This window comes from Coloeus monedula (assembly GCF_965178545.1).
Source record: "Coloeus monedula genome assembly, chromosome: 6".
NCBI lineage: Eukaryota > Metazoa > Chordata > Aves > Passeriformes > Corvidae > Coloeus > Coloeus monedula.
This window is the reverse complement of record NC_138786.1, coordinates 49,709,215-49,723,660: the sequence shown is the minus strand read 5'-3', so window position 1 is coordinate 49,723,660 and position 14,446 is coordinate 49,709,215. Positions and strand designations below refer to the sequence as shown.

Here is a 14,446-nt window from a genome sequence, read left to right as displayed (position 1 = left end):
TCTACCTGATTTGGCCTCATCAATTGGTGCTATGTAGCCCATGTACATAGCAAGCTACTTTTTTACTGTGAAAGAATTTAACTCTGCTCTTAAGGAATGAGTGATTTCTCACTTCAGTGGGGGAAAAACTCTTCCCAATTTGACTCTAATTTACTTATTTACATAAATTTTTATTATCTGGACTGTCATATTACTATGAAACAGCACTTACTACTTGAAAAAAAAAAGCAACAAAGAACAGAAACAGGAAAATATTTTTTGTGTCTTCTTGCTTTTAGTTCTTGTAATAGCTCTTTCTGCAGTATGCTTGTGACTCTTACTATTGCACTGTTTGCTTACCAGTTCAGTAGACAAAGTACAGAAGTCTGCTGAGTTAGGTAAGTGTACAGTTATTTTTAACCGAGTTGAACATTACATGTTCATATGGCATGTTGTGCAACAGATATACACTGGTGTCATGACATTCTGTCCAGACACTTGTCCTAAATTTAGCTCTAAATTTAACCTGAGATGTAGGGCAAATAATTAAATGTCAGCCTTGTGAATCAAACCTGTTGCTTTGTGATTTGAACTTAAAGGAGGCATAAACCTCTGCTCCTCTCTTGTTGCGTGCTCAGTCAGTGCAGGACAAGGAAGCTTTCTCCATGGCAAGATAAAGGACAGTTCGTTTGACCAGGGCTTCAGGTACCATATTCATTACACAGGAGTTTGACAGCACACAAAAGCAGCACTGGGTAAATAGAGGTGGTGGTGCAGTGTCCTTTAGCACAGCCTGTTCTGGAGCTTCTGCTGCTCTTGTCTGCACAGCAACCAACCGTGTCCCACCTCATCTCTGGGCCAGCATAACAGGATCAATGTGGAGGACAACCTGTCCTCTTGCTTTCAGTTTCTGAGCCCCATGGCAGCAAACTCACTTCCAGCTGGGTTGGTCAGAAGCAACCTCCAGCATTCATCCCAAGCCAGGCGGGAGCCCATCTTTCCATAGCCCAACGCACGCACCTCTCCCCTGGGGCTGTGCACAGGAGGGTCCTGCTCTGCCTTGCTGCTCTGCTAGCACCTGCCTTAGCTTCTTACCAAACATATAGGGAGCTGTAACTCCTTGAACTTCCTTGTGGTAAAAGTTATGGACATTACTGCAAGATGCTGAATTTAGGTATGAACATTTTTTTGTTTTTTAAGGTCTGTTTATCTGTGGCAAGAGTAAAGCAAAGACAGATCCATATGCAGAAAGCCTCTCATGTTGTTGCAAGAAGGGAAGGAGAGGAATCCAATAAGTTTTATTGCATACAGCAGGCACAGTAGTTCGAAACAAACCAGTCTGAAAGGAATTAGAGAGTACCACAGAAAAGCTTCAAGAGAGATTTGTTAATAAACTATCCTAAGAGACTGAATGGAGAGGTAAACAGCCATTGCATATATCCAAGGACTCCTTTTAAAAACCTGTGAAAAAGTTGTTTTCCATAAAAATTGGTTTCATATTTCATGAAGTTGGAGACACTCTTTTTCCCAGGACCTTTGCTATTCACTGCAGCTTGTGTCTCAGGTTGCCATTCTTATCCTCCTGCTCCCCTGAAGGAGCCTCAGAGCACTGGGATTGCAGCAATATCTCTGAATTTTGTGGATTTTGTAAAGGTCAAGGTAAAGGCGAGTCTTTCATTAGAATTCTTACTAACATACATTTTAACATAAGATAAATGATATTTGCACAGCAAAGAGAACTAAATGATAATGTTTATGATTTCCCTCTTCCTCCAAGGAGCATGTATTTGTTTATATAGGCTTTGGGTTGTGTTCACTTCATATTAGATTTTCATGTTCCCTCTGACTGATTCTTCTTTCAGGTTGAGTCAGTGGATGTGACCTTATGGTGACATTTGCAGAGTGGCATTGACTGTAGTAGCTGCACGCTCTTACAAAGCTCACTGGCGGGGCTGAGTCATCGGATATGTGAAATGGGTCTTAGGACCTGGATACTAGGATCATGTCATATTTCCAGAGGAGTGAGGACTTCATTTTGATTTGGTTTGAAAGGGAAAAATTTTCTGTGAGGAGCCACTGTGCAGAGGTGGAAGTCATACACTGAGCCAAAGGCCACCCTGACTCAGGGTCTGTGTCAGCAGCCATTGAAGTGGGATAAATTCCTCCTGAAAGGGGAATTATAATCTTGGTAGAGTGATCTCAAAACAGCTACATCTTTCCAGCAAAGAAGTATTTAGGCAGCAAAGTTAGTAAGGAGTAATGTATATCATATTCGTTACCCCTGGGCATGTGTGACATCCTGCACCTTTTCCCATAGAAGTGCTTCTGGCTCCTTGCCTCTCTCAAGGTATTGTGGCCAAAGCAATCATTAGTTCTTGCAAAGGAAATTGAAACCATCTTCTCTTGTGGGAGTTTCTATATTCTTGTTATTTTAACGTGGGTTGAGTAGCAGGAGGCACAGGGGAGGTGCTTGTGGTTCTTGTGCTCACATTTAATCTTTGGGACAGTCTGATGGAAGCACAGCATGGCAACACTGAATGCAAAGCTCTGCTCACTGAATATCATGGTAAAGGATGTGTACTCTAGCTCTGTGCTCTCAGGGAAATATGTCACTCAAAATATCTTGCTGTCTTTCTGCAGTAAAAAAGTTGAGACCAGATCTAAGTAACAAGACAACAGTTACAGGTAATTGGTGCACAAAGAGATATGCTGTCCTGGGGCAAAGTATTATGAGGATTTTCTGTCCAGGAACTGTTCAGAACTAGTCAGTATTTTCTTCCTTTCAGAACAGCCACATATATGCCAAGTGTTTGGATGCAGTAGAGTTAGTCACCATTGGTAGATACAGGTAGACAGTTTGTGCTAATGTCCATTCTCACCTGCACTTCATCACGTGAAGGCACATCTGTGGCAGCTCTGCACACAGAATGAGTCAGTCACAAGCTCACCAGTCGCCTGGGATGCACAAATGAACTTTGTTTTTTCCTCCAGCCTCAGCTGCCAGATTCAGCTGTGTAGTTTAGTAGAGCTGAAGGGCTTAGTAGTGATGATGGGCTACTTACTTCAAATAATGGAAGTAGAGACAAAGGAAAGAAATTTTAAATTTGCTTTCCTAACCTGGCTTCTGCTGGCTATTTTGAGGAAATATGAGGAAGAAAACAATCTTGCTGATTATTTCGCCATTGGTTTTCACATGGTCATCCTCTTTTCTCCTCCCAGACTCAAATCTCTTTTACTGTGTCCTGTTTGAGAGACCCTAGCTGACTCCCCCATCAGCATGAGTTGGCCATTTCCATCACTTCTATTTAGAGACAGCAAATGGATCTAACATGCAGTGTCTGAGTTTGAAATGTCCCAGAAAATAGTGTAAATTTACATATTTGTTTTTGCAGGTGACATTTGTAATCTATTGAAATGCCTCAGGGTTAAGCTGAAAATGCAGATCTGTAACTTTGCATGCCCCAGGGGAAATATTAGGCAATCTGATGCAATGCTAATAAATCATGATTGTTATTATTGTGCTTTGGATATGTTGTAATAAAGCCACAATATTGTTTTATTGGGAAAAAAAATCAATCCCCAAATGTATGATTTCATTTCTGAGTAGTATTATTTCTGTAATTAAAATTCAAACTTATATGAGGTCTTCCTCTGAGGATTTCACAGATAGTAATTAAGTAAGGTCTTATTCAGCAGTCTCTATCCATATAAGTAGTCCTGTTGGCTTCCCATCTGCAAGGAATTTTGGACTGTTCTCAAAGTTAATGCATTTGATTATTTCCACTTCACTAATGTAGAAAATGATACACAGAGGAGTTAAATGATTTACTCAAGACAAAAGGGAGAGTTAATGGTATCTGAAAATAGATCTTCTGAAGCAGAGTCCTGTGCTTTTATTGGAAAATGGTGAATCAACATTCACAGCGGCTTCAAATACATAAAGGGCACACAGAGCTCTGCAAGGAAGCCCAGGAACATGGGAGGGAAGGGAATTGCAGTGTGCTTGCCATGATGGCATGGGGAGCCACCTGCAATGCTCAGAGCCGATGGCACCTTGAGCCCCAATGTCTTTGTCATAATCAAACAGGCCATCCTGGAAGACTTAGACACCTTTGCCTTTGCAAAGCATGAATCTGCATCACAGTATCAGCAATTTTTTCTTGAGTTCAGTGATCAAGGATGAGAGATTCCCAAAAAGCAAGCAGAAGGGTTAAATGTGGGAGATACTCCTGGTTTTAAGCCAAGGCTAGTTACAATCTTGAAATAGTATCAAGGAAAAAAGTGCTGGGTGTTGTTTAAAAGTCACAGAGGTTTGGCTGACATCTTGTCAAGGGCATAAGAGTTTCTCACACTCCTGGTGATGACATCCAGGGCTCCTTTGTCTGTCACAGTTACTGCTGAATGACCTTAACTTTGGACAAAGCAGTCATAGCACTAGGTATGAGGGGCAGATAGCTTTTCAGACAGCAGGGAAGAAAGATGTGCCATGTACTCACCATCATGTCATGCTGGAGCGAGATGGATTCAGGAGCAAGCATGGAGAGGGAATGATGCTGGTCCTGAAAGAATAAAACCAAAGCAGCTGAGCTGAAAGGAATCATGTATTAGTGGATGATATGGTCTTGCTACATTTTTTTGCTTCAAGACTGTTCTTGCTAAGCCTTAGATGGGGGTGTTCATGCATTGACAGGGTGCCTACAGCGAACCTGAGCCTCCACAAGGTATTCAGAAAGGATTCCAGACCTACTTCCATCTAGGCTTTATTCTCCATATATGCAATGTTTTGCCAAGGGAATGAGTTAAACAGGAGCTGAAGGAAAATGCATAGGCATAATTTTGATATCCTATTACAGTTTTCCTTCATTCATTGTATTAGCTGGATAAACACATGTAAACCTTCCCAAAGTGAGTATTATTATTATTCCCATGATCCAGACAATTCAAGTTCAAGTCAGTTCTTCTATATGTGCCCAACTCTTTTCTTCTAACTCATCCCTGGATCAGTGCTAACTCCTCAGCCAGCTTGCCCTCTTCCAGAAGATGGGGAAGATGGGTACCATCTCACATTTATGGCCTTGAGGAGTCTGAGAGAGAATCTGTTGTTCACATTTAGGTGGTATGGGAGCAGTCCTTTTCCACGAGTAAGCTCTTAAAAATACTACTTGGAACAGGTTCACAAGTGCTGTTGTCATCTTTTGGAATCCTGAAGTCTCAAACTTGCAGTCTTAAAAATGTATGAACAACTCTAACACATCAGTAAATACCCATGTAATGTTTGGCTGTTTTGTTTAATAAGTATCAGCTAAAACAAAAGTAAATGCAGATCACTTCTCCCCAGGCAAATAAAACTCTCCAGGCCAGTATATTTTACTTCAAAATTATATGGCAATTTTTTTTCTTCTTTAGGTTCCAAAAACATATCCATATATGGTCTACTTGTCAGGGACAATAAATAATGATGTAATAGAAAGGTCAACTTTGTGTCATTTAGCTACAGGATGTTGATGAAGTGAAGTTCTTCAGATAATGCAACAAAGAAGAACTTTAGGATTGGTACAAGTTTCTGCTGTGCATCTTCAAACAGGAAATCTGAGATTGGGAACAACTTATATTTTGGCTTGTATTCGCTGATCATGGGGTGATCCAGAAATAAACTCCAGGCTTCAAAGCGAGCATGTTTCAAAGCTGTCCTGCAGTTGATCGAAACATCCCGGCAAAGCAGGGAGACAAATACCAGCGAGGATTTTCTGAATTAAGACTTAACCAAGAAGATAACCCATTTCAGCACTATTATTACCCTTTTATTTCAGAACAAAAAGGTAATGCCAATATGCATGTTTTGAACTTATAGTACTTTCAATCTCTCTGTTCATTATGTCTATGCAAATATTTATTCCTACAGCAGTTTGTAATCTAACACCCTAACACAGCCTTGAGACTTGCTTTTGTTTGTTTTGGGCTTTGGGTTTTTTTCAAATATGCCATAAAACACTGTCTGGTGATAAGCAGAACAGTAGCTCTGTCATTTCCTCATTTTTCTTTTGCCTGCAGGTGATGCTTGTATCTTTGTCCCTAGAGTATCTTGCTCAGAAATCAATGCTATAGCTACAACATACTAAGGTAGAATGTAGCATGCAAGGCACAGTGTGAAGGAGAAAAATGACATCAGCAAATCATTAATTTCTAAATTTCTAGTTGGTTTGACATGAAGCTAATATTGCACTGATTGCTGTGTGGATGAATACGTTCTGAGAAGAAATAAAAGCTTGCAGGTGTATGATTTCTAGTAAAGAATTTGCACAGAATCATGATTTGGTGGCATCAGGGCATATGCCATACTGATAGGTGACCTGTTTTGACAGCTGGGTCTGAGCAAGGGGATTTGTTTGCTCAGAGGATTCCTTCGAGAAGCCTGGCTTTGCTCCTTCAGCACTGGGCTAGAACTTGAGTGGTTTGCATAAGCTGTCACTACAAAGGATCCTTGCCTGTTGCCGCAGCCTGACAGCATGAGGTGTCATCCTTCTGATGTCTCAGCTCTGGCAGATCTGATGGGCACTGAAATCTTTCTGGTTTTGCAAAATCACTTGCTTCCTTGCAGTAGTTATCCAATATAATACCCTTGGAAAACTGCAAAAGTTTATCAGGAAACTGACCTAAAATGTGAGCACTTCAAGTGCTGCAAGTTGGTCTGGTTTCCATTGCCTGCAGAGGATCTGTCCTGAAAGATGCCACAGTAAGAACCGAAGAAGAGGCTCAGTTTGCTGTGAAGACATCCAGCTGTGTATTCCTTCCCCCATGTGTGCTCCTGCTGCTTTCAGAAGTAAAGACAAACACATGGAAAGGCAAACATGGATCTGCAGAAGCAGGGGCTCAACCATTCCTTGCAAAAGGCAAAATGATGAAGCTGCTCCTCTTTTCTCTCTTTTGCAGCCTCCAAAGACTGGTTATGTTTTTACAAATGTGGTTTATAACACCCTGAGCTATACATGGTTCTGTATTCAGTTACAAGCTGACTGGGATAAACTCAGCGCAAAGACAGGCAAAGTCTGGCTCTGTTCCCTTAATGGCCTTGTCACTCACCTGCCATCCTTCTCTGACAGAAATAAGTAATTCTGCTAATTCTGCTGCCTGGGGTCTATTGAGGAGGGACAGGCAGCCTCACTAAGCTTTTCTTTAAAGAAGTGCTATCAACGGGGACCAGTTGTTTCAGATGCTAATGGCATTGAATTGCACGGTTCTGCATGTTCAAAGCCAGCCGTAATCCTTGTTTATTTATGTTGCATCAGGGATCAAAAGCCCATTCTCCTAATCACTGTATATTGACAGAGCTTGTAGTCCGAATGTAATAGCAACCTAATTGTGTTCGTCTCTGGCTTTTGCCATCATGTAGGTGATTACTAGTCCTCCCCCTTGTGAGCAGTACCTTTGGTTTCAGAGATCTACCAGGTACAGCTGCTCCTTAACACAGATTAGAAGGTGGCAGCATGGTCCTTGCACAAGTATTTTATTTCCAGCCTTACCTTCTGGTCACTGGATGCAGCTAAGTTGCCTCTGTATGGCACAGACCTGATTACTACATCTGAATTAAAAAACTCTCACTCAAATCTGGATGACAAAATTAAAATCAGGACCAGACTCTATGTGGAAATGGTGGTAAGTTTAGTTTACAGAAGATCTTGTCAGACTGAGCTACTAAATGGCAGCACAGACAGCAGAATCCCAAGACATGTCTCTGCCAAGAGAGATCACTAGTGAAGCCACCCAGACCTGAAAGCAAAGCACTCTCTAAGGAATAATAAAGGCACTATACCCACAGCTTTAAAAATCAGGTTCTGCTGTTCTAGAAGATGCTGTGCGCTACCTGCCTGTGAGGATGGGCTCTTGGGCTGCTGGAGTAATGCAGAGTACAGCCAAACGTTAAAATATCCCCCCAAAACTTAAAGTTAGGATGAAGAATAAAAGCAGCATTTAACTTTTAAATCTAATTCCAATATTTTAAACCTACAGTAAACTGGCTTAGAGCAAGGAAACAGATTCAAGCTGCATTTAGAAAGACCATTTTGGCCAGGTCTTACTAATCCAAACTAGTTCAAGCATTTCTAGCAACAAAGATTGATTTTTTTTCACACCTTCATTACAGAAGGTGGAAAATATTTAGCTTATAGCACATTAGCCTAGTGACTTTCTTAAGTCTGTGGTTGGCAGTTCACTGATGGCCTCAGATGGGGTAAACTTAGCCCTGCTGTATCAACTGAGCAAGGGCACTCCCAGGTGATGCCACTGAGCTTGGCCTCAGGGAAAGAAGGGTAAACTGAATCAGGCTGTGTTGCATTAGCCTCTAGCCAAGGGCATGTGCTCAGCCTGTTGTTGCAGCTCAGCTGGCTCACTGTGGCTTCTTACAGACATAACTCAGACCAGTGCCCCTGTCCTGTGCTCCTGCAGCTTCAAACAAAAGCATCCTCAGGTGGAAGGGGAGGGTGGTGGCTCTGCTGTGCTCTGTTCTGCAGGGGGCTGTGGGGAAGAAGGCACGTGCCCTGCCTCCTGCCACACTCAGTCACAGCACACAGGCAAACTGCACATACACACTTGTCTGAGCAAGTGGAGACCAGAGGGGGATGCAGGAAGAGCTTCAAGCCCAACTAGAACACTCTCTGCAGGGGTTCAGGGCAGCCAAGGCTGTCCCTGGCTCTCAGTAAGGACCCAAAAACTCCTGCAGCCCCAGGATGTGACCCCCACACCTTCATAGTGTTTGTGCAGTGCCATGAGCAGAACTGAAAGCTTTCTCTATTTTGAGCCCCATGAAGTTTCTCCCTGCAGCATGAGTCAGTGATGGGAGCTGCAGCCAGCACTGTTGTTTCTGCACTCTGTGGAATTCCTGTCAAAATATTTAGATTAGTGAGGCTCACCAACATGCAGGAGAGGTTCTCCCTTTTCTCTGTTAGTGGGTTGGACCCAGTTAACCCCTACAAAGGATAAGAGGATGAAATAGGAGTTATCCCCACAAATTTAAAATCTTCCCTTTTGCTCCCTTTGCCTTAAGAATGTGTGAAACAAAAGGAGGGAGGGGAAGAAGGTCCAGAAGCAGCCTTTATACCTAGATCCATTTGGGATGTGGTGAAGGAGCGATATCAGTTAGATCCTCTGTGCCAGGGTGTGGAGTCACGTTGGCAGAGGTCTCCTGTACCGTCCTTAAAGCCCAGGCTGCCACAGAAGGCACTGCAACACCCAGCTCAGAAGCACAGTGGCGATGGATTCACTGCCATAAGGATGCTGGCAATGGGACTGGGGAGGATGCAGAGTATGGGTCCGTGTCCCAGGCTGCACTGGTGTGGGTTGCCCTCAGAGAGGAGCAGTTTCATCTCCATTCTTGCCTTCTCCAAGGATTCATTGTGCATCACCTCCATTAGGAGCTTAAGATCAGATCCTGCCCTCTCTGCTGACGGGTTTGTTTAGGTTTCTGAGTCACCACTGGGGCCAGGTCCCTACAGTCAGGCATTGCAGTGCTGGATGCTGCAGACGAGCCTTCCAGCTCCAGCCCGTGGATTCCACACATCTGCAGCTACTACGTGAGTTCCTAGGCTGAGCGACTATGTAAGTACTGCCCACCATGCCAGGGGCTGAGCAAGCCAGAGAGCAGCAGCAGCTGCTGGACAAACGAAGCTGTGTCATGGTTCTCAGCCAGCTGCTGGCTGGAGAGCAGCCAAAGGCAGGTACCGGAGCAGCGGGGGCACAGGGAAGCTATCAGCGCTGTGACGCCTGGGCTTGGATCTTCGGGATAGTGAGGGTCACAGCGGAGCTGAGGCACCCCCTGGAGAAGGGAAGCAACAGCAGCCATGAGACATCTGGCTGAAAATAAAGAAAAAAATAGAGAGAGAGAAAAAAACCCCACCAAAACTGGGTTGTATTATTTACAGCAATTGAAGGTTTTATTTTGGCATTTTTCATGGCTGTAAAATATATTCTTTGTTGTTAAAAGTCATGATGTCAATCTGAAATCTGCTGGGCTTCCCTTTACCCTGAAGTGTTTCCACTTCTTCTGGAGTGGGTTTAGAGCCTGAGGTGGCTGTTGATGTGGGAGATATCACCATGTCTGAAGTGAAAACCCTAAATCCAAGATTTTAAGTGACTTGATTGATTCAAGCTCTTGCAATGTCTTCAAATTGTATTTGGGGAGCTGCCATTTCCTCCAGGTCAGGACTGTCTCTTGGCTGTGCACAGAGCAGCAAGAGCTGCTACAGCAGGGCGCTTTCCTGGTGTGAGGCTTGTGGCCTGCTGGACCCCTCTGCCATTGGTGTCAGTGTGAGTGCCCAGGAAACCAGGCTGACCCGGGCACTCGGAGGAGAGAGCAGCAGTACAGGGAAAGGGAGCTGACAGCTCCCCTGAGGCTCCTGCGGAGGCAGATCCTGAGCAGTGGGAAGCTGGGTGGTTCTGCTGTCCTCATACTCATGGCTCTACCGGCTGGCCCAGATCAGTAAGACCTGATCCTGGGCAGAGCAGGGCTGTGTGGAGCTGGAGACCAACCTTGCTGTGGCATTGATGGGACAGGGACTGGCAGCCACAGGGTGGGAGCAGGCAGCTTTTTCAGCAACCCCACTGGTACACCCAGGCAGCCCCTCGCCTCTCTGCACCTGGGGGACATGCCTCCACAGTCCCCTCCTGCTAGGTCCCTGTCCTCCCCTGTCACGTCCATGTCCTCCTGAGCAGCTTGTTCCCATTGCTCCTCATCCCAGTCTCCCCGTTATTTTACACAGCTCTCGCTCAGAGCTTATAAAATCAAACCTATTCTGCGCTGGCTGTTATCTTCTTAAGAGAGGCAAGCTTTTCCACTTCCTCCCAAAAAGAAACCCTTGGCTCTTGAATACTGATGGCCAGAGTGCTCTCTGGCATCCGAATGAGATCCTGCTAGAGCATTGTACCATTCATGGCATTAGTACTTCCCCTAACACTGCTGGAAATTCTGCAGTATCTTGACTTGTCTTTGCCTTTTAGAGTCCTGCAGTGGTGGTTCACAGTCATTCTGTGATTGCTGAGTGTGCCCAATTCCCCCTTCTCTCATTTCCATCTCGCTCATGACCTTGAACTTTGTTCTGTGAAAAAGCAAAAAATCAGAAGTGAAACAGAGCAGTGTGGTGTTGCTCTCCTCACTGAGTGAAACAAAGTCGCTTCAAAGCATAGCTTTGCATGTTGCTTGAGAGATCACCAGATAAGGTGGAAAAAATTACAAAGCCTCTCTGCACTTCATGGTGGAGAACCTGTCCTTACAGAGAACCAGCAAAGAGACAAACCTCTTCCCTTAATTTCCTGCAATTACAGCAAGAAAGAAAACCAGTAAAAAGAGACATCCATTGGTGTTCTCCCAAATAAATTTCAAAAATGTATCTCTTTAATCTTAAGGGGATTTCCTTTACCTATTTTTCTCTTGAGATGTGGTAACCGGAATAAGCAGATAAAAACTTGCCTTGCTTGCAGCAACTCCCCCTTTTTTAAACACCAGCTAAACCAGTTATTTCTGTGTAATTGAAAGGAGTTAGTTCATTAAGTTTACATGCAGATTTTAGCTGATAATGTTCTCTCCCTGGTGAAGGATTTCTGAAGGATTTTCTGGTCAGTCTAGTTAAGAGGCACACCTGAATGACAGCACACAATAGTTGAGTTTTTTTCCAGATTTTGATGGCCACAATTTCCTTTTACAGGGAAGCAAAGAATTATAAAAATGGCTACAACGGCAGCAAACACTCAAAGACAAACAATAGGCTGCGAGGAGTACAGTCTGTACAGCAGCCTGAGTGAAGATGAGCTTATAAAGATGGCCATCCAGCAGAGCTTGGAAGAGGATGCAGCAGGTCAGCCAGCGGCCCAGAGCCCCCAGAAGTCAATGGTGGCCCGTGCTGGTGAGGTGGCTGCCCCGAGCTGTGCCAGCCCCCACAACCCTCCCTACCGCATCTACCCCTGGCAAAGGTAAGCGAGTGCCAGCCTGAGCTGCTCCCCCAGAGAGCCCTGCCCAGGAAGGAAAACCAGGCTCCCTGTCAGTGCACGTGCTCTCTAATTAGCTGTGCCAGGCGGCTCCTCTGCGAGTCTGTCATTAGTGTCAAAGCCGGAGTCTGCTATAAATCCAGTGACGTCAACAATTTACGTGCTCGCAGCAAGAGGAGAATTTGCTTCATGTTGTCCATTTTAAGCAACAAATAAAACAAATAAAGGGGTACAGCCACAAGGTTTCCTGAACAACAGAAGCCCTCCCAAGGCCAGCTGCTCCTTTCCCCCACTGTATGCCAAGTTTTGCCAGAGAGGGAGCAAAGCATTTGTTATGAGAAAACATAAGAGAGGCACAAAAAATATGTATATAAAACAGTGTGAGCTGACTACCTGTTAAATACTTCAGCTTTTAGAGGATGTGGTTATTTCAGATCAGTCTGACTTCAAGCATGCCACTCTTAGCCAAGAGCAGCTCCAGACACCAAATCGTGGCAGCATCCCCCTCCCCTGCAATGCTGAGCTGTGGTCACAGAGACCTGCCGACAGCTTCAAACCCAGATGTTGTTCCCCTTTCATTTTAGAGAGGTTTCTCAAGGAGGAAGGGAATAGATTCCAAAGTCACCTCCAAAACAAGGAAAAATATCCTTTTAATCTTTTAAGTTACTTTAATTTTCCCTTTTTTAATAAACTGAGAGCTACAAAAGTTCTGTTCCTCCTCCTTTTTCGTAACTCCACCACCCTCTGATGCCTTGCTCATTACCGCCTGTGGTAATGAAACAAACCTGTTTGGTTTCCAAGGCTGGGAAGCTGGGGACAATTTGATGAGCAGCAAGCATGAGCATAGCTGTGGAATCGGGATGCTGTGCTGCCAGCAGTCCTGCTCCCAAAGGCTGTGGTTTCTCGGTGTGGTTACTGTGCATTTGTACAGTCAGCTCTCCTGTAGAGACCCGATGTAGGGGAGAATAAGGGCTTCCCTGGCCATTTGGTAGGGGAGAATAAGGGCTTCCCGACCTTGTTGGAGGTCCTTCAACACCTGCTATTTTGGTAAAAAGCAGCATTAGCAGTTCTGTGCATTAACCCAGCCCAGGAGTGTATGACCTCTCACCAAAGGGAAAACCTTTGAAGCTTGTAGCACCAAATCTGTAGCATTGCTGAACTCTTCTGCCACCTGGGAGAGCCAAGCTGGAAAAGGAGCTGACATCCAGTGGCTCTGGGTCCTCCGCTGCCCCCACCCTGACCCACCTGCTTGGCACTTTGGAGGTGATGAATGTAACCTCACCTCTCTTTGTGCCTGCTTCCTGTGTGGTGGTGGTGGTAGGGTTAACCACACTGTTGTCTTATATGGTCATTTGAATCCCCTGACGCTTCCTCAGAGGGCCAAAAATAAACTCGAGCTGAGTGAGCAGCTGAATCCAGTGCAGAGCAAGCCGTGGCCATCTGCTTTTATTCAAAGCCCTGACCGGCAGGCTTTCTCGCTCCGTCTCTGTGGATGTGTGTCTCTGTCTCTGCCTCAGCATGACTTGTTTCTCCTATTCGGAGTATTTCTCCTTATTTCATTCTTGTCATCGCCACTCCAGATTGGCGGCCCAGCAGACAGGCCGTGCTCAGCCATCCAGCTCGGGGGCAGCCTGGGGGGTCAGGCGAAGGCACGACAGCAGCACGTCCCAGTCCGTGTAAGTGTCTCCCTCTCCCTCTCCTGCTTTCCCCTGCGGTCAAAACAAGCCTTGCTACCCACTCTCTCCTTGAGACATCTCTTCTGGGTGGTGATGGTGCCTGGTGGGGGGAAATGGTGGTGTTCATCTGGAGGAGGTCTCGCTGACACCTGCACCTCACCCTCGTTGCACTCCTGTTCTTCCTTCCAACCTCCCCGCTGCCCCAGACCATGCCCATGCTCTTGCAGGTGACACACCTCAAATCTCCCTTGTTCTCTTCTCCTTCTTCTTCTCTCTCTGTCCCCCCAGTGCTCATGTCCTGGGGACTCTGGGTCACTCAGAAGCTTTGAGGTGACAAGGACAACAGAAAGAGATGACTGCACTGTGGTTAATTTATATAGGCTGGCTCACTTACGATCAGGATAGATGAGGGAGGCAGGTGCTGATAGTAACTACATTGGTATTAAGTTCAGGGCTCAGCAACGCGAAAAAGTAGGGGGAAAAATGTCTCCCAAGATGCCATGCCTGTTACCAGCCATACGTGTGCAGTCCAGCCACACTGAGGAGGGCTTACTTGTCCAAGGAGGAAACTGGCTTGACTGACTGGTCCTCCTGGCCATGTTTTGCTGTTGGCAGAGGCTGCAAATAAGCTTAGTTCAACATAGCCATGGATGAGAAAAGCAGACAGTGGCCCAAGCTCTGTCCCAGTGCCTGTGTGTATTGGAAATGTCTGGACCATGGTGGGTTTATTACACCTCTGTGCAGGGCAGAATAGATACATGCACCTGCCCTTAGCTACCAGATGACAAGAGAAAAGCGTTACAGCCAGCACTTCCCTG

General features: G+C 45.2%; 1 protein-coding gene across 12 annotated transcripts in view; it reads left to right on the top strand.

Annotated features, from left to right (window-relative positions):
- Positions 1 to 14,446, top strand: part of ASB2 (ankyrin repeat and SOCS box containing 2) — a 48,261-nt gene that overhangs the window by 10,433 nt on the left and 23,382 nt on the right. For 8 of the 12 annotated variants that reach the window (XR_014226537.1, XM_082284234.1, XM_082284231.1 and 5 more), the window contains 3 exons: positions 5,471 to 5,798; positions 11,673 to 11,937; positions 13,533 to 13,628. Coding sequence is in view for 11 of the 12 variants with exons in the window: in XM_082284234.1 (XP_082140360.1) it covers positions 5,654 to 5,798; positions 11,673 to 11,937; positions 13,533 to 13,628 (506 nt within the window). In the remaining variant the exon portion in view is untranslated. The remainder of the gene's footprint in view (positions 1 to 5,470; positions 5,799 to 11,672; positions 11,938 to 13,532; positions 13,629 to 14,446) is intronic. The other 4 variants (XM_082284227.1, XM_082284226.1, XM_082284230.1 and 1 more) reach the window with 3 other exon arrangements.